This window comes from Notolepis coatsorum (genome assembly GCF_963971535.1).
Source record: "Notolepis coatsorum genome assembly, chromosome: 11".
Taxonomy (NCBI): domain Eukaryota; kingdom Metazoa; phylum Chordata; class Actinopteri; order Aulopiformes; family Paralepididae; genus Notolepis; species Notolepis coatsorum.
This window is the reverse complement of record NC_140175.1, coordinates 45,187,513-45,214,317: the sequence shown is the minus strand read 5'-3', so window position 1 is coordinate 45,214,317 and position 26,805 is coordinate 45,187,513. Positions and strand designations below refer to the sequence as shown.

The 26,805-nt window shown below is 42.5% G+C and overlaps 1 protein-coding gene across 2 annotated transcripts in view; it reads left to right on the top strand.

Annotated features, from left to right (window-relative positions):
• Positions 1-26,805, top strand: part of strbp (spermatid perinuclear RNA binding protein) — a 141,910-nt gene that overhangs the window by 89,441 nt on the left and 25,664 nt on the right. For both annotated transcript variants that reach the window (XM_084324535.1, XM_084324534.1), the window contains exons 6-12: positions 3,142-3,237; positions 3,638-3,749; positions 5,369-5,466; positions 8,230-8,335; positions 11,617-11,700; positions 18,176-18,384; positions 25,249-25,401. In XM_084324535.1, coding sequence (XP_084180661.1) covers positions 3,142-3,237; positions 3,638-3,749; positions 5,369-5,466; positions 8,230-8,335; positions 11,617-11,700; positions 18,176-18,384; positions 25,249-25,401 — 858 coding nt within the window. The remainder of the gene's footprint in view (positions 1-3,141; positions 3,238-3,637; positions 3,750-5,368; positions 5,467-8,229; positions 8,336-11,616; positions 11,701-18,175; positions 18,385-25,248; positions 25,402-26,805) is intronic.

The following is a 26,805-nucleotide window of genomic DNA, read 5'->3' as shown; positions in this document are numbered from 1 at the left end:
TGAAAACAAAACCTTTGAAAAGACATCGTGAGGCTACAAAAGCAATGGCGACACTTTCTTTTGTTTTGTTTTTGGCTATGAGATCCTGCCTGCTATGTTTGACAATGCTTCCCTTACCCCCCCCCTACCCCCCCCCCCCCCCCCTTACTTACTGACAAAATGGAATTGTTAGCTAGCGCCAGCATTCAAAGTTCAGAGCACAGTGAGTTTTACTGATGGCAGCAGATAAATCGTAGATGTCTATATTTTTACCTGCTCCTCATATAGACCTCTTAAGTGTTGTCATCATTTTGGTAAAAAACGAAACTAAAACTTGAATCTCTGACTGCTTTTTTCCACCTATGGTTTACCAGTAATGTGGTCCTTTGCACTGCATTTGGGATGAGAGGTCAAGTGAGGCTTTACTGGACGATTCTATGTTTTCCTAACTAGCTTATTTAACACTAAAGGAGTGGACATCGCCGTTACCCCCCACTATGTGCACTGACGCTGGTGACGTCAGGGGACCCCTGCTGCAATACTAAGATCGTTTTGGCTTGCTGTTGGCTTTTTAAATTTTTTATTTGATTATAAATTCAAAATCTCCTGCCTTATCAAAGAGAGAAATGGATATTCACTACTTCAGGCTCACACCAGTGACAACACAAGACATGGTACGTTTACACTGTTTATTGAAACAATGTGGAGAAAGAGAGCAGAGAAGGAGACACGCCAGGCTGCTGGGCAAGTCTGCAGGGATTTGAGAGCAGACTGAACGCTAGATTTGTAAACGAGGCTCGTTTAAAAAAAAATAAGAAACACACAAAATAGGGAGTAAATGGTGCATTACAGTATGCACCATTTACTCCCTATTTTGATGGTTCAGTATAATGGAGTAAATGGTATATAGATGGTTGAGTATAGATAGTAAAGGGTATATAAATGGTTGAGTATAGGGAGTAAATGGTATATAAATGGTTGAGTATAGGGAATAAATGGTATATAGATGGTTGAGTATAGGGAGTACCGTAAATGGTATATAGATGGTTGAGTATAGGGAGTAAATGGTATATAGATGGTTGAGTATATGGAGTAAATGGTACATAGATGGTTGAGTATAGGGAGTAAATGGTATATAGATGGTTGAGTATAGGGAGTAAATGGTATATAGATGGTTGAGTATAGGGAGTAAATGGTATATAGATGGTTGAGTATATGGAGTAAATGGTACATAGATGGTTGAGTATAGGGAGTAAATGGTATATAGATGGTTGAGTATATGGAGTAAATGGTACATAGATGGTTGAGTATAGGGAGTAAATGGTATATAGATGGTTGAGTATAGGGAGTAAATGGTATATAGATGGTTGAGTATAGGGAGTACCGTAAATGGTATATAGATGGTTGGGTATAGGGAGTAAATGGTATATAGATGGTTGAGTATAGGGAGTGAATGGTATATAGATGGTTGAGTATATGGAGTAAATGGTACATAGATGGTTGAGTATATGGAGTAAATGGTACATAGATGGTTGAGTATAGGGAGTAAATGGTATATAGATGGTATAGGGCGTGCCAGAGGGAGGATGGAACACAGTGATAGGGTCAGGATTGGTACATAGTGGAAAGGAAGCTGCATAGGTTCTACCTGTAGTGTGTGTGAGGAGATATGTGGAGGGGCAGGGGACCTGGTATCATAGGTATAAGCCTTTCTCCCCAAATGTTGTTATTGACGTGGTTACAGAGCCTGTGTGAATCACAGATGAACCGAGGGGCCATCTTTTAATAACCTGTTCATTCTCTCATAGCCTCAGGAGCCACAAAAATAGCAACAAACTTAAGAGGTCTATAATTTCGCTGCACAGTCGATAATATGAGGAATATTTAGGAAATGCCTGCGATAATGTTATGTCTACCCCTGTACACAGTACAGTACTAACACTGCATAAATTGTGGGTGGGTAGGTTGCGTGGTGGAGAGGGAGGTAGGTCGATAATAATTGCTGTTTTACTTACCCTGACATTTTATTTACAAACTTGTACCATAGATAATAAAAGCAAGAAAAAATTCACATTTTTGCTCTTTGGTTGTGCTCATCAGTTTAAAGGTAGAATCTGTAATGTTGTCAAACAGCAACTTCTAGGCAAAAGAGCCCCACTTGATATTGCACTTTGTTTAAATGTTTTGTTTTGGTCTGATGTGTGGGTTAGAGTTGAGTGGGAATAGGGGATGGGTTGCTATTGCAGGCCACACCTCAGGATCTGCCAAGAGAGTTATAGCTATAGTGTGGTATATCCATTGTATACAATGTATAGCTATAATATAATACAGTTTATTATAACAATATAGACCAAAACTAAAAATGTAAACAAAGTGCAAGACCAAGTGGGGCTCTTTTGCCTAGAGGTCGCTGTTGAGACTGCATTACAAATCCTATATCCTTTAATCAAGCAATATCAGTATCTTTTTCACATCCATTCTAGACAGACTCAGGGAAGACAAGGTCTATAGATAATCAGGTCTAGATGACAACAACAACAACCAATCAAGTTGGGTATCTGTGTGACCTGCACTGGCACACAGTCTACACGAAGAGACGGGTCATTATGGTAGATGGGGACTGTGGCAGAAACACTGGATGTGTAGAAGTGGGAAAACAGTGACGGTATCAGTGACTTAAAATCTGAAAGAAAAACAGTGCCAAGTCAGACGGATGACTCCCCGTTTAAAGAGATGGGAGTAAGATCTTGTTAGTTTCTGCAGAGTGAACCAACTTCTCTAGACAAGACGTTGGTCCTCGGACCATAATTCCTTTTGGATCCAATCCTGGTCCTGTAAGACGCTGATCCCATGTCAATCAATGAACTGTCTAGTTCCTCAAGTCATGATGACTCAACCTCATAATCTACAGACCTTGGGCTGTTTAGTTATGACTGGATACGGTGTTGCTGCTTTGTGCTGTGAGCCTTGGCTCTGCGTGACTATACTGTACATATCCCACTGCACCTGGACTCATTTGTTTCCCTCATCTCTCTCTCTATCTCTTTCTTTCAATCTATCTCTCTGTCTGTCTATTACTATCTCCATTTTCCTCTTTCCTTCTATCTGTCCCCATCTCTCTGTCTCTCCTGATCTCTCTCTATCATTATCTCTCTCTCTCAGGCTAGAGTGAATGGGCTGAAGTCCTGTGTCGTTGTTCTCAGGATTCTTAGAGACATGTGCAACAGACACTCAGCATGGGAGCCTCTCAAAGGATGGGTGAGTTTGTCTGTCTGTCCGTCTGTCTTTTTTATTTGCACCATATATCACTGGTAGTCTGGCTGGCAGCTGCCCGTCTGACTTTATTCGTTTGACAGTCTGACCTAAACGTTTTAATCTGATAATGGACCTCATATTGGATGTACATTTTGTACATGAGGTAATTGTCTGTGTGTACGTGTGTGTGTGTGTGTGTGTGTGTGTGTGTGTGTGTGTGTGTGTGTGTGTGTGTGTGTGTGTGTGTGTGTGTGTGTGTGTGTGTGTGTGTGTGTGTGTGTGTGTGTGTGTGTGTGTGTGTGTGTGTGTGCGTGCGTGCGTGCGTGCGTGCGTGCGTGTGTGTGTGTGTGTGTGTGGGTGTGTGTGTGTGTGTGTGTTGTGTGGTGTGTGTGTGTGTGTGTAGCCCTTGGAGCTGATCTGTGAGAAGGCCATCGCTACCTGTAACAGGCCGCTGGGAGCAGGAGAGGCATTACGCAGAGTCATGGAGTGTCTGGCCTCAGGAATACTGTTACCAGGTATTATAGGAATACTGTTACCAGGTATTATAGGAATACTGTCTGTTACCAGGTATTATAGGAATACTGTTACCAGGTATTATAGGAATACTGTTACCAGGTATTATAGGAATACTGTTACCAGGTATTATAGGAATACTGTTACCAGGTATTATAGGAATAGTTACCAGGTATTATAGGAATACTGTTACCAGGTATTATAGGAATACTGTTACCAGGTATTATAGGAATACTGTTACCAGGTATTATAGGAATACTGTTACCAGGTATTATAGGAATAGTTACCAGGTATTATAGGAATACTGTTACCAGGTATTATAGGAATACTGTTACCAGGTATTATAGGAATACTGTTACCAGGTATTATAGGAATACTGTTACCAGGTATTATAGGAATACTACTGTTACCAGGTATTATAGGAATACTACTGTTACCAGGTATTATAGGAATACTACTGTTACCAGGTATTATAGGAATACTACTGTTACCAGGTATTATAGGAATACTGTTACCAGGTATTATAGGAATACTGTTACCAGGTATTATAGGAATACTACATGAATACTACTGTTACCAGGTATTATAGGAATACTACTGTTACCAGGTATTATATGAATACTACAGGAATACTACTGTTACCAGGTATTATAGGAATACTGTTACCAGGTATTATGAATACTACTGTTACCAGGTATTATATGAATACTACTGTTACCAGGTATTATAGGAATACTACTGTTACCAGGTATTATAGGAATACTACTGTTACCAGGTATTGTAGGAATACTACAGGAATACTACTGTTACCAGGTATTACAGGAATACTACAGGAATACTACTGTTACCAGGTATTACAGGAATACTACTGTTACCAGGTATTATAGGAATACTACTGTTACCAGGTATTGTAGGAATACTACAGGAATACTACTGTTACCAGGTATTACAGGAATACTACAGGAATACTACTGTTACCAGGTATTATAGGAATACTACTGTTACCAGGTATTATAGGAATACTACAGGATTACTACTATTACCAGGTATTATAGGAATACTACTGTTACCAGGTATTATAGGAATACTACAGGAATACTACTATTACCAGGTATTATAGGAATACTACTGTTACCAGGTATTATAGGAATACTACTGTTACCAGGTATTATAGGAATACTACTGTGACCAGGTATTATAGGAATGTTGCTACCTGATATCAGATATCCGTAGTATTCTCACCACATGTGGCACAATGCCATCAACACAGCCCATTGGCCACAGTTGTCAATTAATTATGTCATAACCAGTTATTTGATTACAAACATCTGCTGATGTAATTTAATACAAATGAATGGGAGGGAGGGAGGAGAGAGAGAGAGAGAGAGAGAGAGAGAGAGAGAGAGAGAGAGAGAGAGAGAGAGAGAGAGAGAAGGATATATACAGTAGATGCATGAGGGGATGGATGGAGAGAAGGATACATGGTTATTTGACCATTTATTAAGTTAAGTAACTGTCGGGACTAATATATGGAGCCATGTAGAATCCAGAGTATGGTCAAGTCTGTACATTATGCTACAAATGAATTGTTCACCCGTTCATCCCTTGTCTCTCTCCATAGGTGGTCCAGGTTTACATGACCCATGTGAGAAGGAGTCTACGAACACACTGGCTGACATGACAGACCAACAGGCTGGAGCCATCACATACAGAGCACAGGTACACAGACAGACAGACAGACACAATAGACATATACACTATGTTATATATATATACGCACAGGCCAAAGTAGAAATACACACACACAGCTTTCAATTTATTTATACTTTGAATTACATGAGACTGTTGTTTTTAGTCTGTGGTGGAAGATTGAGCGGGTTTCAGCTGCTGTCTGTGGTGGTGTTTGTTTGTCTGAGAGAGCGAGTGAGGGTGTGTGTGTGTGTATGCTGTACCTAATTATACACTGCTTTTGCCACAAACGACAACAACAGTGAAATTTAGCATGCGTTAGTCCCATGCAACCCATTATGAACTAATAGAGAATGAATGTTAATTACGTTAATTAATAAGAACATTAGCAGTGTAACTTGATTGAATTGAATGTTAATGATCATTGGAACACATTCAGATATACATATTGACACACGTGTTCACTTCAGAGAGTCTATTGTTATCTGCCTCCTACTAACAGCCAGTGTGTGTGTGTGTGTGTGTGTGTGTGTGTGTGTGTGTGTGTGTGTGTGTGTGTGTGTGTGTGTGTGTGTGTGTGTGTGTGTGTGTGTGTGTGTGTGTGTGTGTGTGTGTGTGTGTGTGTGTGTGTGTGTGTGTGTGTGTGTGTGAGACAAAACACATTAAGCATGTTAACGGGCACATTACGTAGAGATGGAGGTGTACCCTAGCATGAACCCACATGCACGCACGCACACACATACAAGCACACACACACAGCAGGTGCCTGTTGCTGTTAATGATTGGCGTGGGAAAGCACTGCCACTGTGACCCATAAATCCATCTCTGCTTCCCTGAGGAGAGAGAGAGAGAGAGAGAGAGAGAGAGAGAGAGAGAGAGAGAGAATAATGGGTGTGTAAGGAATGCAGAACCACCTGTATGTGGTATGCATGTGTGTTTATTTATGAGTGTGTGTGTGTGTGTGTGTGTGTGTGTGTGTGTGTGTGTGTGTGTGTGTGTGTGTGTGTGTGTGTGTGTGTGTGTGTGTGTGTGCGTGCTTTAGGGCCGGGCGATTAATTCAGTTTCAAATAAATAATATAAAGCGATTATTGTGCTGCATGCCATGTTGCTCTCATTTTGTGTTGTGTTGTAAATGCAGCATACCCTTCCTTCACAGTGGTGCACTCCATGCCCAAGCCCAAGCAGTAGTTGCATCTCATGTTGAGAGGGAGGAAAGACCCACAGCGGGTTTCTAGTTATTTTGAAACATCTTTGGTAACTTGTAGTGGATGACTATCAGAAAGTACTGTTTTTTCACTAGATAGTAACTCAGTTAGTCAGAGAGAGAGGTTGTGTGTGAGAAAGTTCAACACTTACATACAGTTCCATTCTTCTATAAACACAGTTAATTTCTTGACTCAGCAATGTTGATAAACCTGCTGGCTCTCTCCTCTTTCCGTCTCAACTCTATACGTTTGTTTCATGCCCTCCGGCTCAGATATGGGGAGCGCTCTGGGGAGATCTTTTATTTTTAGAGCATTAACTCTGTGGAATGGCCTGCCTCGGAACCTCTGCTGCATTTACAGTAGATTCACTTTTAAAAAGAATCTTAAATTGTTTTTAAATTGTTTTTAACACTGTAAAGTGGTTTTTTGTTTTTGTTTTACACTAATGTAATTTTAGCTATATTAATTGTTACAGTAGGTTCATTATGCATTGTGTGTACTGACTTTTAATAATTTTGTTTTTTTGCAATGGTGATTGTTTTTGTGTTTTTTTGTGTGTGGACCCCAGGAAGACTAGCTGGTTGCTATCGCACCAGCTAATGGGGATCCCTAATAAAATCAAATCAAATCAAATCAGAGGTTAACAAAAGTGCAACGGCGTGATGTGCAGCAGCACGTGATTGGCAAAAAAATCAAACAAGATCTGAGAGAGAGAGATGTTCTGTCATTGAGCTGAAGCAAGCCATAGGAATAATATCCATGAAGGGACTTTATTCCACTACACACCAGGAGACCAGAATGCTAATTATTTTTCTTTTCACAAGTGCCAAGGCAGCAAGCAACTCATTAACAGCTATATCAGGGTCAAGCTATATGAATAATGTAGACCTTTCAGTGAGTAGAATCATGTTGGCAGGGGAACAGCTTGGGCCCAAGTCTATTTCCTGTCAGCTATTGATATTAGCAAACACTGCAACACGTTAGAAAAGGTCTACACTTCTCCAATGTGTCCCACTCCCTTCATTCAGTTCGTTTTTTTTGTAATGTTTTTGGAATCTTTCTTGGAATTCTAGAACTTTAACAATGGCTACTGTACTGAAAGCTATAGAGCGGCATTAGAAGGTTCAGTTCTCAAAATGCTCTCTCTTTATACATGTCTGTCTAGATTAGATCTAAAGCCGCCATTTTGCTTCCTTTCATCCATTCGCTGGACCATTAGGAAAGGCGTGCACTTTACAGATCGATGACTCAATCAGCCGATGATTACAGTGTGACTTGGTCGACTTAGATTTTGCATAGTCTGGGGACAGCTGTAGTAATTATAATAGCAAGCTGGTTTTGTGTGTGCTGTCTGCTGTGTGCCAACCAAGAAAAATTAGATTGATAGAAATATGTACTGTATGCTCACAAAGGATTGATATAATTGATTGATTTTCTCTCTGTGTGTGTGTGTGTGTGTGTGTGTGTGTGTGTGTGTGTGTGTGTGTGTGTGTGTGTGTGTGTGTGTGTGTGTGTGTGTGTGTGTGTGTGTGTGTGTGTGTGTGTGTGTGTGTGTGTGTGTGTGTGTGTGTGTGTGTGTGTGGAATAGCATGCTCTGAGGCAGATGGCATTTGGACAGATCTACAAGGTTCTGGAGATGGAGCCTCTACCCTCCAGTAAACCCTCCCAGAAATACCCCTGGTCTGACAAAGAGGGTTCGTACACCTGACTAACTCATTAACCGCCACGCTGTTTTCCCATCTCTACTCAATGGCGCCAGCGTTATTGACCATTTTAGCGATGTTTGCGGACCCATCGTGTGTTCTGTATTATAGCTATGGAGACAATAGTATGGCTCATTTGACAGGCATTGTCCATAGTGTAACACTGACTAACCAGTTAATTTATACATACTGTAGTTTGTGCGCTATTACATGCTAAACATCGGCCTAAGGCTGTCCCCAAAGCCTGTTTTTGGGATTCGAACTTCGTCAGGGTTTTTCGAACGAACGTTAGAACCTTCGTTTTTAATTAAAAAAATTAAATAAAATAATTTTATTTTTATTTTTTATAAATATTCTCAAACTAAATAAAGTGATTAATCTGATTAAATTAGTCTTTCTTTTTTATTAAATCAACTTTCTTTAATGAATATAACTTAGCAGTTTTTTTTAATACTATAATATTAGTGTAGCCTAATCTTTATCTGCAACTGTGAAGAAAAACACCATTGGTTTAAACAGAATGAATAGACACATAAAAGAAATATATATATATATATATATATATATATATATATATATAATATATATATATATATATATATATATATATATATATATATATATATATATATATAAAAAAAGGAGAATGGCTTAAATTATTTTAGAATACTTCAGCTAATGAAGATAATGTGTATTATCATCAACTATCCAGTTCGTTTTTATAGTGCAACGTTTTTCTACTTTCAAATTTTTTTATAATTTTTTTGACATGACATAAAACTAGACACAAGCATTAACAGTAAATATCCACAATAAATCACAGGACTATACATTCCAGTATTTGAATCAATATAAATGTAGTTTACGAGATATATACATAATACTTGCAATACAATACAATACATACATATGCTCTTGCTCGCTCTTTTTCTACTTTTCTACATTAATTGAACCAGTAGAGAGAGAGATGCCCCCCCCCCCGAGCCCCGCTCCCCCCCACCCTTTCCTTACTCCACATTGGTATGTCATAAATGTATAGATGTAGCAGTACTGACTATCTGTATGTCATGTATGTCATATATGTCTATATGAATTGAAAATGGGGGACCCTGATGGAAACAAGACAAACGTCTTTCTCAGGTCTGCATCCCCTTAACAATTGTATGTATTGAGCCGTACTGTATTGTACCCATTCTGCAATCTGTTAAATAAAGTTTTCATTCATTCATTCATTCATTCATTCATTCAGATGTTTTCTCTGTCTTGAGCAGGGTTAGCTAGGAACAGCTTTCTCAAGTTTCGCACCTTGGGCATGGAATGGGCTACAGGACCATTATCCACTTAGACACCCCGGTCTCTCTTGGTGAATTTAAATATGTATTACATAACTTCCTACAAGAAGAATGTTGCTGCTTTTTGTAGTCGGGTCCCAACTGCAAAATTACTGTATTACCCTGTATTATACACTTTTACTATCATGTAGACTATTCTGCTTTGTGTTTTTGTGTTTACATGTGATGTATTGTATATTTTATACATGCACATTTATTATGTTCTTGTGTGATGTATCGCACATTTTATTGCTGTGTGATGTATTGCAAATGTTATTGCTGTCATCTTGGCCAGGTCTCCCTTGCAAAGGAGATCTTGTATCTCAATGGGACTTCCTGGTAAAAAAATAAATATATAATTAAAAAAAAAATTATTGCAGGTTTGGCGATTTGACAATTGCATCATTCCAAATCGCGATTTCGATAAAAAAACGATTAATCGTGCAGCCCTACCAACAACCGTTCCGTGGGTGAACTCATTGAGCATAGTTATCAATGATACTAATACTAATCTATACAATCACCTGTTGTTGAATAAATACCATTACTTTCTAGTTATTACTAAAAACAGTATATATAAACAGTATCTGTAGCTGAATTTTGCTTGGCTGGTCGTTCATACTAACACAATTGGCAGTGTTAGGGGTGGGAAGCTGGTGGGTGGGGATCGGACGTTGTGGACGGCGACTCCTACAGGTCAGTTGGTGCGCCTGTACAGCAGAATCAGGAAGTAACGGGGCAGCGTGAGCCTCCCACGTGTTACTCCTCGCCACTGAGAGATCGCGCTGTACAGGTGAAGAGATGCGACAGCTGCCTCCTCGTGTACCGGAGGGGACACGTGATGCAAGGCTTTGTCCACATTGCATCCGGCCTGTGGGAGGCATGGCCTAACAGCGTTCGAGACAGGGGAGGGTAGAATTGGACAATACGAAATTGGGATGGGAGAAAAATAGAAAATGGGAGAAAAATTTGATAAAAAAATTTAATAAAAAAAATGTATGCACTGGTATCGGATCAGTATCGGTATCGGCCGATACCCAAAGCTTAGGTATCGGAAACGGATCGGGAAGGAAAAAATGGTATCGGAACATCTCTAGTTATATGCATTCTGCCCAAATCGTTCGGGTTGCTTGCCTGAAACTCCAAATACTTCCAAATCAAAGGTATATACCATAACCATATGTGTCTTCACACAATTTGTTGTGCGTTTTAACTCGAAACTGCGATCGCAATTACTCGTGTATATGTGTATACTCGTGTATACTCGAAAAAATAGGTTTGAGGCGATAAAATCTCTGGGCGATCGCTCTGTCCTGATTCCCTCTGAGGGGGAGGAGTTCTTTCAGAGACTCCCCACACTAAACTATCCCAGTTCAAAAGGTATACTGCCACCTAGCAGGATTCGATCGTCATTGCAATTCCAACATAGGCAGCTGTGCCAGGGAGACTCGGGGAGCTCCGGCCGAGTGTTTAGAACGGGGAACAAAGGACAAATATCAAAGGATCAAATTCAAAACCAGAGAAAAGTCTGGTTTGGCGCTCAACGGTTGGCGACAAAACTCAACTTTTCTCTGGTTTGGCGGGCAAAGGGTTAATATATATATCCGTCCGTCTGTCCTTTTGTTCGTATGTATGTTTGTCTATACGCTTCTCTGTCTGTCTGTATGTCTGGTGGTTTATCTGTTGGTCTGTCTATTTTTTTGTTTGTTTGTCCATCTGTCTGCTCAGTATGTCTACCTGTCTTTCTTTCTTTCTGTCTGTCTGTCTGTCTGTCTGTCTGTCTGTCTGTCTGTCTGTCTGTCTGTCTGTCTGTCTGTCTGTCTGTCTGTGTTGGTTCACCTGTGTCTGTCTGTCTGTCTGTTGGTTCACCTGTATGTCTGTTTGATTAATCTCTCTTGTATATCTCTCTCTCTTTCTCTTTCTCTCTCTCTCGCTCTCTAGGTTCAGGTCTGAAGAGGCCGTACGAGGATGGAGGGATGGAGGACAAAGACATCATCAAGAAGATGAAGAGAAACTTGAGAAAAGGTGAGAGGAACGAGGGAGGGGAAGGGTGATGGATAAAATAGGAAGGATGGATTGAAGAAAAGAAGTGAGGGATGTCACAAAGGACGGATAGAGGGAAGGAAGGGAGAGATAGGGTGGGTGAATAGATGGAGTATGGTATGGTATGGAAGAGGCCTGGTAAAAAAAGATGGGTGTTTTCTCGCTTTGTTCTTTCTCATTCCGTCTTCCTTTATTTATCCCTCCCCATCTCTCTCTCCTCACCCCCCCGCTCCCTCCCTGTCTCTCCCTCCCCTCCTTGTCTTTCCCACTCCTCTCTCTCCTTCTTGTCTCTCCCTCTCCTGCTTGTCTCTTGTATCTCCCTCTCCTCCTTGTCTCTCCCTCCCCGCCTTGTCTCCCTGCCTCTCCCTCTCCTCCCTGTTTCTCCATCTCCTCCCTGTGTCCCCCTGTCTCTCCCTCTCCTCCATGTCTCTCCCTCTCCTCCCTGTTTCTCCATCTCCTCCCTGTGTCCCCCTGTTTCTCCCTCTCCTCCCTGTCTCTCCCTCTCCTCCCTGTTTCTCCATCTCCTTGTTTCTCCCTGGCTCTCCCTCTCCTCCCTGTTTCTCCATCTCCTCTCTGTTTCTCCCTGTTTCTCCATCTCCTCTCTGTTTTTCCCTGTTTCTCTATCTCCGCTCTGTTTCTCCCTGTTTCTTCCTTTCCTCCCTGCCTCTCCCCCTCATCCCTGTTTATCCCTGTTAATCCATCTCCTCCCTGTCTCTCCCTCTCCTCCCTGTGTCTCCCTGTTTATCCCTCTCCTCCCTGTCTCTCCCTCTCCTCCCTGTCTCCCTGTGTCTTCCTCTCCTCCCTGTCTCTCCCTCTCCTCCATGTCTCTCCCTCTCCTCCCTGTCTCTCCCTGTTTATCCCTCTCCTCCCTGTCTCTCCCTCTCCTCCATGTCTCTCCCTCTCCTCCCTGTGTCTATCTGTCTCTCCCTCTCATCCCTGTCTCTCCCTCTCCTCCCTGTCTCTCCCTGTTTCTCCATCTCCTCCTTGTATCTCACTGTTTCTCCCTCTCCTCCCTGTCTCTCCCTCTCCTCCCTGTCTCTCCCTCTCCTCCCTGTTTCTCCCTATCCCTGTCTCTCCCTCTCCTCCCTGCCTACCCCTTTCCTCCCTGCCCCTCCCTCTCCTCCCTGTTACTCCATCTCCTCCCTGTGTCCCCCTGTTTCTCCCTCTCCTCCCTGTCTCCCTCTCCTCCCTGTTTCTCCCTGGCCCTCCCTCTCCTCCCTGTTTCTCCATCTCCTCTCTGTTTCTCCCTTTCCTCCCTGCCTCTCCCCCTCATCCCTGTTTATCCCTCTCACCCCTGTTAATCCATATCCTCCCTGTCTCTCCCTCTCCTCCCTGTTTATCCATCTCCTCCCTGTGTCTCCCTGTTTATCCCTCTCCTCCCTGTTTCTCCCTCTCCTCCCTGTCTCTCCCTCTCCTCCCTGTCTCTCCCTGTTTATCCCTCTCCTCCCTGTCACTCCCTCTCCTCCCTGTCTCTCCCTCCTCCACGTCTCTTCCTATCCTCCCTGTGTCTCTCTGTCTCTCCCTCTCTTCCCTGTCTCTCCCTGTTTCTCCATCTCCTCCTTGTATCTCACTGTTTCTCCCTCTCCTCCCTGTCTCTCCCTCTCCTCCCTGTTTCTCCCTATCCCTGTCTCTCCCTCTCCTCCCTGCCTCCCCCTTTCCTCCCTGCCTCTCCCTCTCCTTCCTGTTTCTCCATGTCTCTCCCTCTCCTCCCTGTCTCTCCCACCACCAGAGTAGATCAATAGTATTGATTAGTAATCTATCACTGAACCACCCAGCCGTCTGCCACATGTCCTCCCCGCCAGCTCAGAACACACACACACACACACACACACACACACACACACACACACACACACACACACACACACACACACACACACACACACACACACACACACACACACACACACAGAAAATCATGTATTGGTAAACAGATGGAGAAAGATAGATTAGCACATTTCAGAAAGTGATGGAACATGACAGAGGTCTGGATAGTGTAAAGTGATAGAACAGGACATAGGTCTGTTCACATTCAGATATGGTCAACAAATACAAAGGGAAGGTGATTGATGACACGTTACATGAAACCTAGAGACATGTCAATCTATTAAAATGTTGAATCTGATTAATCGCATGATTGTCCATAGTTAATTGTGATTAATCGCAAATTAATCACATGTTTTTTATTTGTTATAAATCTACCTTAAACGGATCTTTTTCAAGTTGTAATACTCTTATCAACATGAGAGTCAACAAATGCTTGCTTTATGAAGCCATTTAACACAAAAGGATGACCCTCATGCCTCTCACCCTCTCTCTCTCTCACCCTCTCTCTCTCTCTCTCTCTCTCTCTCTCTCTCTCTCTCTCTCTCTCTCTCTCGCTCTCTCTCTCTCTCTCTCAGAAACAAACATAGTACCAATGAGAGTATCAATAATACACCTGAGTGAAGTCTAGAAAAAAATTTAAAAAGTTAATCTTGCGTTAAAAAGAATTGTGTGTGAGGGGAGCTCCAGTAGCTCACCGCGTACCTCGAGCGCTATTTCGGCGCCGGGGACAACCGTGCTCGTCACGGATCTGGGGTAGCAAGTTCGATTCCCGGACAAAGCCGTAACTTTCTCAGAGTGTCTTCCCCCCATCTGTACCCCCATTCAACCTGTTTCTGTCGGTCATTCTTGACCAGAGAAAATGCGATAAACGCAAAAAGAGCCAGCGGAATGGCCAAAGTTTAAAAAAATAATAATAATAATTGTGTGTTAATGTGTTAATAACGCGGTAACTTTGACAGCCTTAATTTAAACATAAGAAGCTTAGAGAAGCACCTGTAGCGAGATAGAAAACAATCAAAAGTTGCAGAAGAGTGTCATACTGTATTCCTATTGGTCCATCCTGCAGTTGAAATTACCCCACGTCCATCCTCCCATCACCTTCCTCATATTGGTCCTCAGTGAGGTAGTGAGAGCTATAATCACTGTCACTCTCCACTCAGACGTTAACGTATCTTTGATTACTGTTCAGAAAATGTCCCCCCTGGCATTCATTCCCTCCCGAAAAGCCTGTTTCAGTCACAATTACATCAAATCAAATCAAATCAAATCACAGAAGACACAGAGTCCTAATGCCATTCTGTCGTCAATTTAACACATGCTGTGTTGAACAGTAGCCGTGTGTGTGTGTGTGTGTGTGTGTGTGTGTGTGTGTGTGTGTGTGTGTGTGTGTGTGTGTGTGTGTGTGTGTGTGTGTGTGTGTGTGTGTGTGAAGATGAGATGAGATGAGCAGATTTATTAACTTTGATTGGAAAAAGTAGGGTATTATTATAGGCAAATTTCATTACATATTTATTTTTAGATGTTTAGATAATGGTACACGGGCAAAATGTGATAAAAGCTTAGAGCAGCATGTTTAGCTCTCAGAAATCACTTAGAAACAAACAAACAAACAGGCATGTAGACAGTAAATAGAGACACGTTTAGCAACAAGCTCACAGAGCAGTGGCGGCTGGTCCATAGAGGGCGCTAGGGCGCTGCCCCTCCTGGTGGAAAGTGGTTTGGGATTTTTCTATAATAGTAGATTTCGACCGCTAAAAATAAGTATGCTTGTGTTTAAAATGCACAATAACATGTACTATACAATATAAATTGTTGTTTGTGCTTCCTGTTCATCCCCTCTCTCTTCTGGGGTGCTAGAAACATCGCCCCAGTCAGTGCGCAACACAGCTAATTGAAAAATTACATAGCAAAATAAATGCATCTAGCAACGTAAATATAGCCAATCGGCGTCTTTAAATATGATGCCTAAAGGGAGATAAATTTAGCGACCCAAACAGAATCAGTGTGTTAAGGAGTGGCGACTGACCTGATGACAACAATGATGAACACAATGAATGAAATGAAAATGAATCCAGCAATCAAATGTTGAAATGTATTTAAAAAAAAAAAACAGCTATATATATCCATGGGATATCACAATATTACAATACTATCCAAATGTGCACTGGATAAAATGTATATGTTCACAGAACTTCACACTAATAAAACAAATTGTCTATCTATTGGCATTTGTGTGACATCACGTCCGGAACCACATTGTAGGAGCCAAAGCTATATATTTAGGTTATTGTATTATATGAATGTTTATATGTTTATTTTTATAACCTTACTTACTTACTTACTTACATTGAAACGACATTAGGAATATTGATTGGATTTAGATAAAGTCATTGAACCGTCTTATTTGTCATAATAGAACATTCTAGAACATTTGTGGTGTCACAGTATGATGTCATAACCAAACATTCTAGAACATTTGTGTATCTATAATACTCAACAATTCTCCCTAGTGTCTCGCCTTAAATCCAAGGAAGAAGAAGAAGAAGAACAAGGTGTCTAGACTGCCGGAAATTCACAAAAAGAAGAAGAACAGAACAGTCAGTTTGCATCTTGAAGTCGTGCTGAGCGGTACTGAACAGATAGACTAAACAACATAGATTGAAGCCTGCATTTCTAGATCAGGGTGCCTTGCCTACCGTTTGGCTGTGGAAAGAGCCGGCAAGTTGATTTACGGCTTTCCAGTGTGGAGGAATTTTCATGTGTCGAGTCGGCGGTGATTTTGGAGACTGGGAAAATACAGTTTTCTTACCTTGTAGTAGTGATGTGAATATTTAGGAAAATAGCTTTAGGACCACTTCTGTAAAGAAAGACTTCGCTGTGGAAGAGAAATAAACCATTTGGATATCTTTGTTTTACACCGGAGCAGCTGTGGACATTATTTTTCTTTATCAACGTACTACTCACGAGTAAGCAACTTTAACCAGTAGAGTGGAACGTCGGCCCTCATACACAACCAGGAAATAACTAACGCTAATAGTTGTTGTCGTCGTCGAAAATTGATAATAATCACAAGATACATTCAGTGCTAAATGGATTTATGGAGATACATTTATGGAAAGTTCAAGTCCGGACCACAAAGGTTCTGGAAGGGTTAGCGCGACGGCTCTTACAATTCGTATGGCAATGTTCTACCGGCAGCAAAAAAAGGGAGTCTCAGCCTTTGCGTTATGATATTATGATATGAAAATGTATTTGTAGTGCTGTCAGACCTGGATACGGGTTGTCTTTTCCATTTATCTTCTTCTCTGAGTGCTTCGTTTACATGTTAAAATCGATTTTCTTCATGCCCCCACACCCCTATAGGGGTTTGGTTTACAAACATGTCACCTTTTTCACCTCCTTATCAGTTTGCAGGTCTGGTTATAGACTGTAGTTACTGAAACTGAGTGAATATGGCACAGCCCCACCTAGAAAATGTTTCCGCTGTCACAGAGGCATGTTTAGTAATCAGTAAACAGATAGGAACTAGTAGAAAATAAGAGAAAATAATGTCTTGAACATCCCCAGTGTGCATCGCCCTTGTGAAGTCTGAATAATGTGATGAATGACTGTGTTCTGATTAGTGTTTGTATCGGGCCCAAAAAACAAGCCCGAACCTACAAGAGCTTGTGCATGTTCTGTCTGAGCCCAGCACAGGGCCCCATTGCTGTATTTTTGGGTGTGAGCCCGGTTTAAAACCGAACTTTTCTTAGTAAGTCAGCTGTTTTTCAGTGCAGTGGGAATCTGGGAAAGCAGCAGAATAAGTTGTTTCTATTTCGATTTCACCTCAGTCTGAACTGTTAAAAGCAGTAGAAAGCGAACAAACTATTTTCATGCACTTCATTCATAATGTGTTGTTGCCAGCACCTCACTATGTTTCCGCTGTGCGTTGATCTACCTCATTGGCAGCAACTTGTCTTGCCTGTTTTAGAATCAAATGATCTGTTTTCTCCGCTAGATAGCATGAGAGATATTATTCCTCTGGTAATTAGGTTCAGGAGAGCAGCGGGGGGCGGGAGTTGGGATGTACACAAATGAACAAATCCTGTTACATCTTTTTAGACTGGCTTTCTTCAAAGGTTTGGATGAAGCATTGGCTATGTCTCCATTTATTTGCTACCTGTGTTCCCCTAGCAAGCAGCAGCAATAATAAGACTTCTGGTCGTAGTTCTTCCAAATAAAAGCACAATTCTAAAAAATGTATATGTATATGCTTATGAAGTTATATATGACAGAGAATCAAACCTCTAGTTCTGATGGAGAAGCAGACTGCAGATAGATAAAACCAATACAGAATAGTCGAGTAGCTTTCTCTGTTCCACTCTGCTATCTGCTCTACTCTACTTCTATTCTACTCTACTGTATTCTGGTTTGTTCTGTTTTACTCTATACTAAAATGTATTCAATTAATCTCATCTCTCTCTCACTCTAACCCACTCACTCTTCTCTTCATCTCAACAACAGTTCTAGTGAAGCCATATACTCTAACTAGCTGTAACTGCTCTACTCTACTGTGCTCTACTCTACTATAATGTGTTGTGCTCTGCTCTGCTCGACTCTACTCTAACCCTCCTCTTCCTCTCCCCAACAGTGCTAGACAGTAAAGCCATAGACTCCAACCAGCCAATGAACGCCCTAATGCGTTTGAACCAGATCCGGCCGGGGCTGCAGTACCGGCTGCTGTCCCAGTCGGGCCCGGTTCATGCCCCAGTCTTCACCATGTCTGTGGACCTGGACGGAACTGTGTACGAGGCCTCAGGCTCCTCCAAGAAGACCGCCAAGCTCCACGTGGCTGTCAAGGTAACCCTGACCCTTACCTTAACCTCATTGTTTATAAACCTTTAAAAAAGGATTTGTATGATCATGGATTTTAGAAGTGATAAGGCATTTCAACAACAGTAAAACCTTCTAGCCATGAGTAGAACTTTGTACCATTCTCCTGGGAGGGTGGATGTATGGGTGGCACATCAATGAAATTATGAATGGATGAACGCTTATGTGGATATTTGTCTTACATACAGTATAGAGCAGAAAGAGGGTATGCATGGATGAAAAAAAGAAAGAAAAAAAGAGAGAGAGACACAAGGTTACCTTTATTTATTTAAAACCAACCGAAGTTGTACTGAAGTGCTTCACAGTACAAAGAAACAGACACATTCAAAATACAATATAAAATGCACAAGTCAATACAATACTTGAGCAAGACACTTATCCCCTAACTGCTCCTGATGAGAAGGTTGGCACCGTGCATGGTTGCCTCCGCCATCGGTGTGTGAATGGGTAAAATGTAAGGAACAAATTGTGAAGCACTTTGGATAAAATCCCTATATAAATGCACCATTTTAGAGTCAGAGTCAGAGATTTTATTTGCCATGTATGGACGAATCCACATTGGAATACAGGTACAGAGCAAACACTTTGTGTCTACAACTACAGTAATCCAATACAGGAGCAGAGTTTTTTTTTAAATACAGACAGTATAAGGACAAATGCTAAAGTTGATATCAACATCCCCTAAAGTGCATATCATAGTAAAAGTGCATAATGCATAGAGGCACAATTTACAGTAAAAGTGCATATAATCAAAGTGCGTGATGCACAGACACACATAGATTCAAGATTTCAAGATTCAAGAGTTTTAATTGTCACGGCATACAGGTATACAATGAAATGCGGCTGGTCTTGCCCGCGACGATGTGCAATACAGTGGTACAACATATAATAGAATCCAATAAAATACAGTGGTACAACATATTAATAGAATCCAATAAAACAGTGCAATAAACAGGTACATGGTGTGCCATCTCGGTATCTGTACATTAGTATTTACAGAGCATATAGGACATGCTAGTTAGCTTTAGTACACTAGCATGATGAGAAGGTTGGCACTGACTAATAACACACCAAATAAAAATAGGATAATATACAAATCTAGCCTTTGGAGTTATTCAGGCTGCGCACAGCACTGGGGAATAAACTCTTAGTAAACCGAGAGGTAGAGCATGTGATAGAGTGGTAGCGTCTGCCCGACAGGAGGGGGACAAAGATGCCTGCGGCTGGGTACTATTTACAATACAATAAATACACTTTAAAAAGCCAATGAAAACAAGTGAGTTTTCAGCCACGACTTAAACAGCTCTAGGGTCTGGGCAGACCGGCCTTGTTATGGCAGACTATTCCACAACTTGAGGGCAGCCACCACAAAAGCTTGTTCAAGTTTCAAGTTTCTTTAATAGTTGTCATACAGAAGTACAGAATACTTTTATACAAAATGCTTCTTACTGTTACGCTCCAGGCTTGATCGCCTTTAGTCTTTAGTCTAGACCTTGGGACATCTAAAAGTACCTCATTCGATGACCTCAGTGCTCCAACTGGGGTGCGAACATGGAGAAGTTCAGCTAGGTACTGAGGGGCCAGACCATTCAATGCCTTAAAGACAAACAATAACATTTAAAAATTAATCCTGAAGCAAACAGGACTCATTTGCACGGAAACTAGCACTGGTGTGATGTGGTCACGCTTCTTTGTGCCAGTCAAGAGGCGCGGAGCAGCGTTCTGCACTAGCTGCAAGGAGAGCGGGTCTAGACCCACATACAGACCATTACAGTAGTCCAACCTGGACGAAAAGCACTATCAAGAGTAACACAGAGACTCCTAGAGCACTAACAGAATTATGAGAGAGTGACAGAGAGAGACGTATCTCTTCTCCTATCAATATTATTATTATTGGGTATGCGAGACATGTGTGTGTGAGAGAATGAGTGAAGGAGAGAAAGTGTGTGTGTGAGAGAGAGAATGAGTGAAGGAGAGAATGTGTGTGTGTGAGAGAGAATGAGTGAAGGAGAGAAAGTGTGTGAGAGAGATATAGAGAATGAGTGAAGGAGAGAAAGTGTGTGTGTGTGTGTGTGTGTGTGTGTGTGTGTGTGTGTGTGTGTGTGTGTGTGTGTGTGTGTGTGTGTGTGTGTGTGTGTGTGTGTGTGTGTGTGTGTGTGTGTGTGTGTGTGTGTGTGTGTGTGTGTGTGTGTGTGTGTGTGTGTGAGAGAGAGAGAGAGAGAGAGAGAGAGAGAGAGAGATAATGAGTGAAGGAGAGAAAGTGTGTGTGTAAGAGAGAGCATGAGTGAAGGAGGATAAGTGTGTGTGAGAGAAGGAGTGTGTGTGTGTGTGTGTGTGTGTGTGTGTGTGTGTGTGTGTGTGTGTGTGTGTGTGTGTGTGTGAGAGAGAGAGAGAGAGAGAGAGAGAGAGAGAGAGAGATAATGAGTGAAGGAGAGAAAGTGTGTGTGTGTAAGAGAGAGCATGAGTGAAGGAGGATAAGTGTGTGTGAGAGAAGGAGGTGTGTGTGTGTGTGTGTGTGTGTGTGTGTGTGTGTGTGTGTGTGTGTGTGTGTGTGTGTGTGTGTGTGTGTGTGTGTGTGTGTGTGTGTGAGAGAGAGAGAGAATGAGAAAGGAGAGAGTAAATCCATGTAATCCCAGAGGTTGTGTACAAAGAGGCTCTCTGGAGCACAGCAGCATGATCCTATACCAGCCTTCCCTCCACTGACACACACAACGCTAACACGCATGCAACTTGCACTCACACACACCAACAAACTATTCTCTCTCTCTCTCTCTCTCTCTCTCTCTCTCTCTCTCTCTCTCTCTCTCTCTCCCCCCCCCCCCCTCTCTCTCCCCCTCTCTGTTGTCTGGTTGAACAGCTTGTAACCAAATCACTGATTTGGGTCAGAAAGCGTGGAGCACGGCTTCTGTTCTGTTCTGCTTAGTAGACAGTAGCTCTACTGACCTCGCTGGAGACATGGCCAATACACACACCAGGCCATGGTACAGAGACATGGCCAATACACACACCAGGCCATGGTACAGAGACATGGCCAATACACACACCAGGCCATGGTACAGAGACATGGCCAATACACACACCAGGCCATGGTACAGAGACATGGCCAATACACACACCAGGCCATGGTACAGAGACATGGCCAATACACACACCAGGCCATGGTACAGAGACATGGCCAATACACACACCAGGCCATGGTACAGAGACATGGCCAATACACACACCAGGCCATGGTACAGAGACATGGCCAATACACACACCAGGCCATGGTACAGAGAATACAAACACTGCTGTACAGCCAGTATATAGTAATGAGTACATATAGCCAGTATATAGTAATGAGTACATATAGCCAGTATATACCGGCAGACCACTTCTTCGTTCTACGCAAAGACCGGACGGCATTAGAGTCATTAAAGAAGAAAGGAGGCGGCATTGCCTTCATGATAAACAAGGAGTGGTGCGATGTAGGCAACACAAAGGAAATGTCTAACCACTGCTCCCCAGACCTGGAGTTTATCACGATAAAATGTCGACCCTTCTTCCTCCCAAGAGAGTTAACGTCCATCATCCTCATCGGAGTGTACATTCCACCACACGCGAACACTGAGGTCGCACTTTCAAAACTTCACGACGAGGTAAACAAACTCCAAGCAGCTAATGTTGACGCTGCCATTTTGGTCTTGGGGGATTTCAACAGCGCGCGTCTTAAAAAGGTGCTGCCGAATTTCTATCAGCATGTGACCTGTCCCACCAGAGGCGAGAACATATTAGACCATGTATACTCGCAATTTAAGAATGGGTACAAGTCACAGGCTCTTAGTCCATTCGGTAAAAGCGATCACGCCGCCATTTTCCTTTTGCCTAAGTACAAACAGAGTCTCAAGCGAACGCCGGTGGTCTCGCGAGAGGTTAAGCGTTGGGCCGTGACGTCAGTGGAGTCACTCCAAGCAGTGCTGGGAAGCACAGAATGGAGTGTATTCCGTGATAACACAGCCAATATCAACGAATACACCGAAACGGTGATTGACTATGTCTGTACTCAGGTAGAAGTAATAATCCCCACCACCAAAATTAATATCTACCCAAATCAAAAGCCCTGGGTAGACAAATCCGTCCGTGAGGCTCTGAAAGTGCGCACATCAGCATACAACACCGGGCTGGTGACAGGCAACATGGAAGAACACAAGATGGCAAGATACAACGTCAGGAGAGCAGTAATAGAGGCAAAACGGCGTTACAGGGATAAAGTTGAACTTCAGTTTGAACAGGCTGACTCTAGAGGCATGTGGCAGGGCCTCAGAACAATGACAGACTACAAAGGAACCCCCCTCAAACTGAACAGTGACATCTCCTTAGCAAATGATCTCAACTCCTTCTATGCGAGGTTTGAGGCTGTGAACAACAACACCAGCCTACAAACCACGGCAATGGGGGGGGGGGGGTCTGCTGATGGAGACTCAGTGTTCAGGGTAACAGAGCATGAGGTGAGACGGATCTTTAAAAAAGTGGATATCAGGAAGGCAGCAGGACCGGACGGCATCCCCGGCCGCGTCCTAAAAGTCTGTGCCGACCAACTGGCCCCGGTATTCACTGACATCTTCAACCTGTCCTTGGAACAGGCCGTCATCCCCACCTGTCTGAAGAAGTCCACCATCATCCCTGTACCCAAAAAATCTACGCCCGCTTGCCTCAACGACTACCGCCCTGTAGCCCTCACCTCCATAGCCATGAAGTGCTTTGAGAAGCTAGTGAAGGGCTACATCTGTTCCTCCCTCCCCATCAACCTGGACCCTCTGCAATTTGCATATCGCCCCAACAGGTCCACGGAGGACGCCATAGCCCATGTGCTGCACACAGCAGCATCACATCTGGACAAGAGGCAGGGGAACTATGTGAGAATGCTGTTCATCGACTACAGCTCAGCATTCAATACCATAGTCCCCTCCAAACTCATAGCCAAGCTCAGGGACCTGGGCTTGAACTATGACCTGTGCCAGTGGGTCCTGGACTTCCTGACGGGCAGACCCCAGGTGGTAAGAGCCGGCAACTGCACCTCCTCATCCATCACGCTCAACATAGGGGCCCCCCAGGGCTGTGTTCTGAGCCCCCTCCTCTACTCCCTGTACACACATGACTGCGTAGCACAGCGGAACAACAACACCATCATCAAATTTGCTGATGACACAGTAGTGGTGGGCCTGATCTCTGCCAACGACGAAAGGGCCTACCTGGAAGAGGTAGAGAACCTGTCACAGTGGTGTCAGGAGAACTGCCTCTCCCTGAACGTCAGCAAAACAAAAGAGATGATTGTGGACTTCAGGAGGTCGGGGGTCAAGGACTACAGCCCCCTCAGCATCGACGGGGCACCAGTTGAGAGAGTGAACAGTTTCAAGTACCTCGGAGCCCACATATCCGAGGACTTGACATGGACCACACACATTGACAGTGTTGTGAAGAAGGCACGACAACGCCTCTACTTCCTCAGGCGCCTAAGGAAGTTCCAAGTCAGTCAGAAGATCCTTAGGAACTTCTACTCATGTACAATAGAGAGCATCCTGACCGGCAACATCACCTCCTGGTTTGGGAATAGCACTGCAAAAGACCGTAGCAGACTACAAAGAGTGACACGTTCAGCCGAACGCACAATTAGAGGGGGGCTTCCCACCCTCCAGAACATTTACAACAAGCGGTGCAAGGGGAAGGCTAAGAGAATTATTAAGGACTCGAGCCACCCGAACAACTGCCTCTTTGAACTGCTGCCGTCAGGCAAGCGATACCGGAGTCTTATGGCGAGCACAGAAAGACTCAGAAGGAGCTTCTATCCCCAGGCCATCAGGCTGCTAAACGAACAATAATCGCTAAACGAACAATAATCACTATGCAACAACCATCAAATGCACACAGCACACACACCCACACGCACACACTCACTCAAACAAACAACACACTGCAGCACCCACTCTCCACACTTTAGATCACACAAACACACTTACACTTTATATTTATTGATAAAGGATTTGCACTACAACTCGTACACCTACTGTGAATTGTACCTAAAACTGCACCTCGTCCATTTATGCCTTGCACTATATAGTATTGTATATTAGTACACTGCACAGTATTGTATATTGTATGGTAACTACGTCTACGAACATTGTACATATGTCTAAACTGAACACTGTGACCTCTTTTTTTACTTCTAATTTTTACTATTTTTACTATGTTTTTATTTCATACTTATCTTGTCATGCACAGTCTCTGGAGCGCAACAGTAAGAAGCATTTTGTACAAAAGTATTCTGTACTTCTGTATGACAACTATTAAAGAAACTTGAGAAACTTGAACGATAGTAATGTGTACATATAGCCAGTATATAGTAATGAGTACATATAGCCAGTATATAGTAATGAGTACATATAGCCAGTATATAGTAATGTGTACATATAGCCAGTATATAGTAATGTGTACATATAGCCAGTATATAGTAATGAGTACATAGCCATGAGCGTGAGTATATACAGCACGTTTTTGTACCTCATTGTCTGCATTTTTGTTGTACCTTAGTTTGTATATTGTATAGTGCACATTCTCAGGGGCTCATACAGAACCAAGCATTGCACTGTAATGTACAGGTACCTTATACGTGACAAATAAATATTCATCAAACAGTGCTGAAACTTGGGTGCTGCAGTGTTGAGTGCATAGTAGTAAAGGCATAGTATAGTAGGAAGAGTGCAAGGCAGTAAGAAGGTTAGTGTTGTTTTGTTGTTTTTTCTTCTTCTTTTTCATTTCAGATATTGATTGAAGAAGTGTCTCCTCCCCTCTCAGGTGCTACAGGTGATGGGGTATCCTACAGGGTTCGACACAGACCTGGACCCCATGAGCTCAGACGAGAAGTCAGATGGCGAGGGCAAGAGCGAGACATCTACACACTCCAGCAATAACACAACACACTCTGTAGACAGCTCCAACACACTGGAGGTACACACACATGCACGCGCACACACACACACACACACACACACACACACACACACACACACACACACACACACACACACACACACACACACACACACACACACACACTCCAGCAATAACACAACACACTCTGTAGACAGCTCCAATTTTTTACCTGCCCAAAATTATAAATAGCTTTTTTAGTATATCTCCATTAATTATTAAATGTATTGTGTGTATGTTAGTGCTTGTGCCAGCACAGGAGATACGATTAAATGTTTTCTTTTGAATAAAATAGGCTCAGGAATCAGGATTGTTAAAGCTAATTAGCCTAACCATGTCAAAAAGAGTAGGCTCAGCCCCCCCCCCCCCCTCCTCCTCACTATTGGAACTCCACAAAACCGATTTCTCCTGTGTCTGTGAGCTATTAGTAGAGCTGTGAATCTTCTCAATAATATAATCATCCTCAATTTTTAAATCTTACTGCACATGGCTACTTTTTCACCAATTAATACAAGCAGTCAGATACATTTCATCTTTTATTTAGAATGTTCTTAAATCAGAATGTCAAAATAAATGTCTTTACTAGTGTTGCACGATACACAGATACTAGAAAAGTATTGTGATACCCAGCTGTTAAAAACAGTTCAATATAAAATGTTATTAGTATTGATACTTTTAGATTAGCCTGATGCTGTATTTTCTATTAGTTGAGTGGATGTACGTGACCAGAGCACTAGCTTTGCGTAGTGGGCGTGTCAACAGTGTCAGCTGACCACACCAAGAAGGGAAAATACTGTAGTCACAGATATCGCCAAATGTCTTATTTCATAATACAAAGTTTCCGAATGGACGTTTGGATTAAACCAAGTTGTCTGCAGTGATGAACGGTCTTTCCCAGCGGAACACAAGTCACTTAACGTTACACAGGTCGTGCTATGCATGCTTAGCTTGCTAACGTTAAGATAGCAGGAGCCGTCTGTCAACAAAGATGTTGTTTCAACAATGTATTCACAAAATGGATTACCATCCAAACGTTATTGAAGACTCCTGTCTAACTTTTACTAACCATTTTTGACCGCAGCAATTTGCGCAAATGTTCGACGTTATATGCGTACATTTGAGCTATGTGCCTAAAGTCAAGACTCGACAGTGCGAGCAAACCGGAAAAATTATGCGACACTTTTATTCTGTATTTTATTTTATTATTATTAATAATTATAATTTTCTTTAACTATGTTTTAACCCTGTAGCACTTTGGGATCCTAGTGAACGAAAAGTGCACTACAAATACAATTTATTATTATTTATTATTATTATTATTACAGTTCAATGACCTAAACTAATGTTACTGTAGCTGCTAATGTCAACCAAGCTGGTCCCGGAGAGGGTTCTTTCTCCTACAGTGAGTGTGAGTGAGTGTCT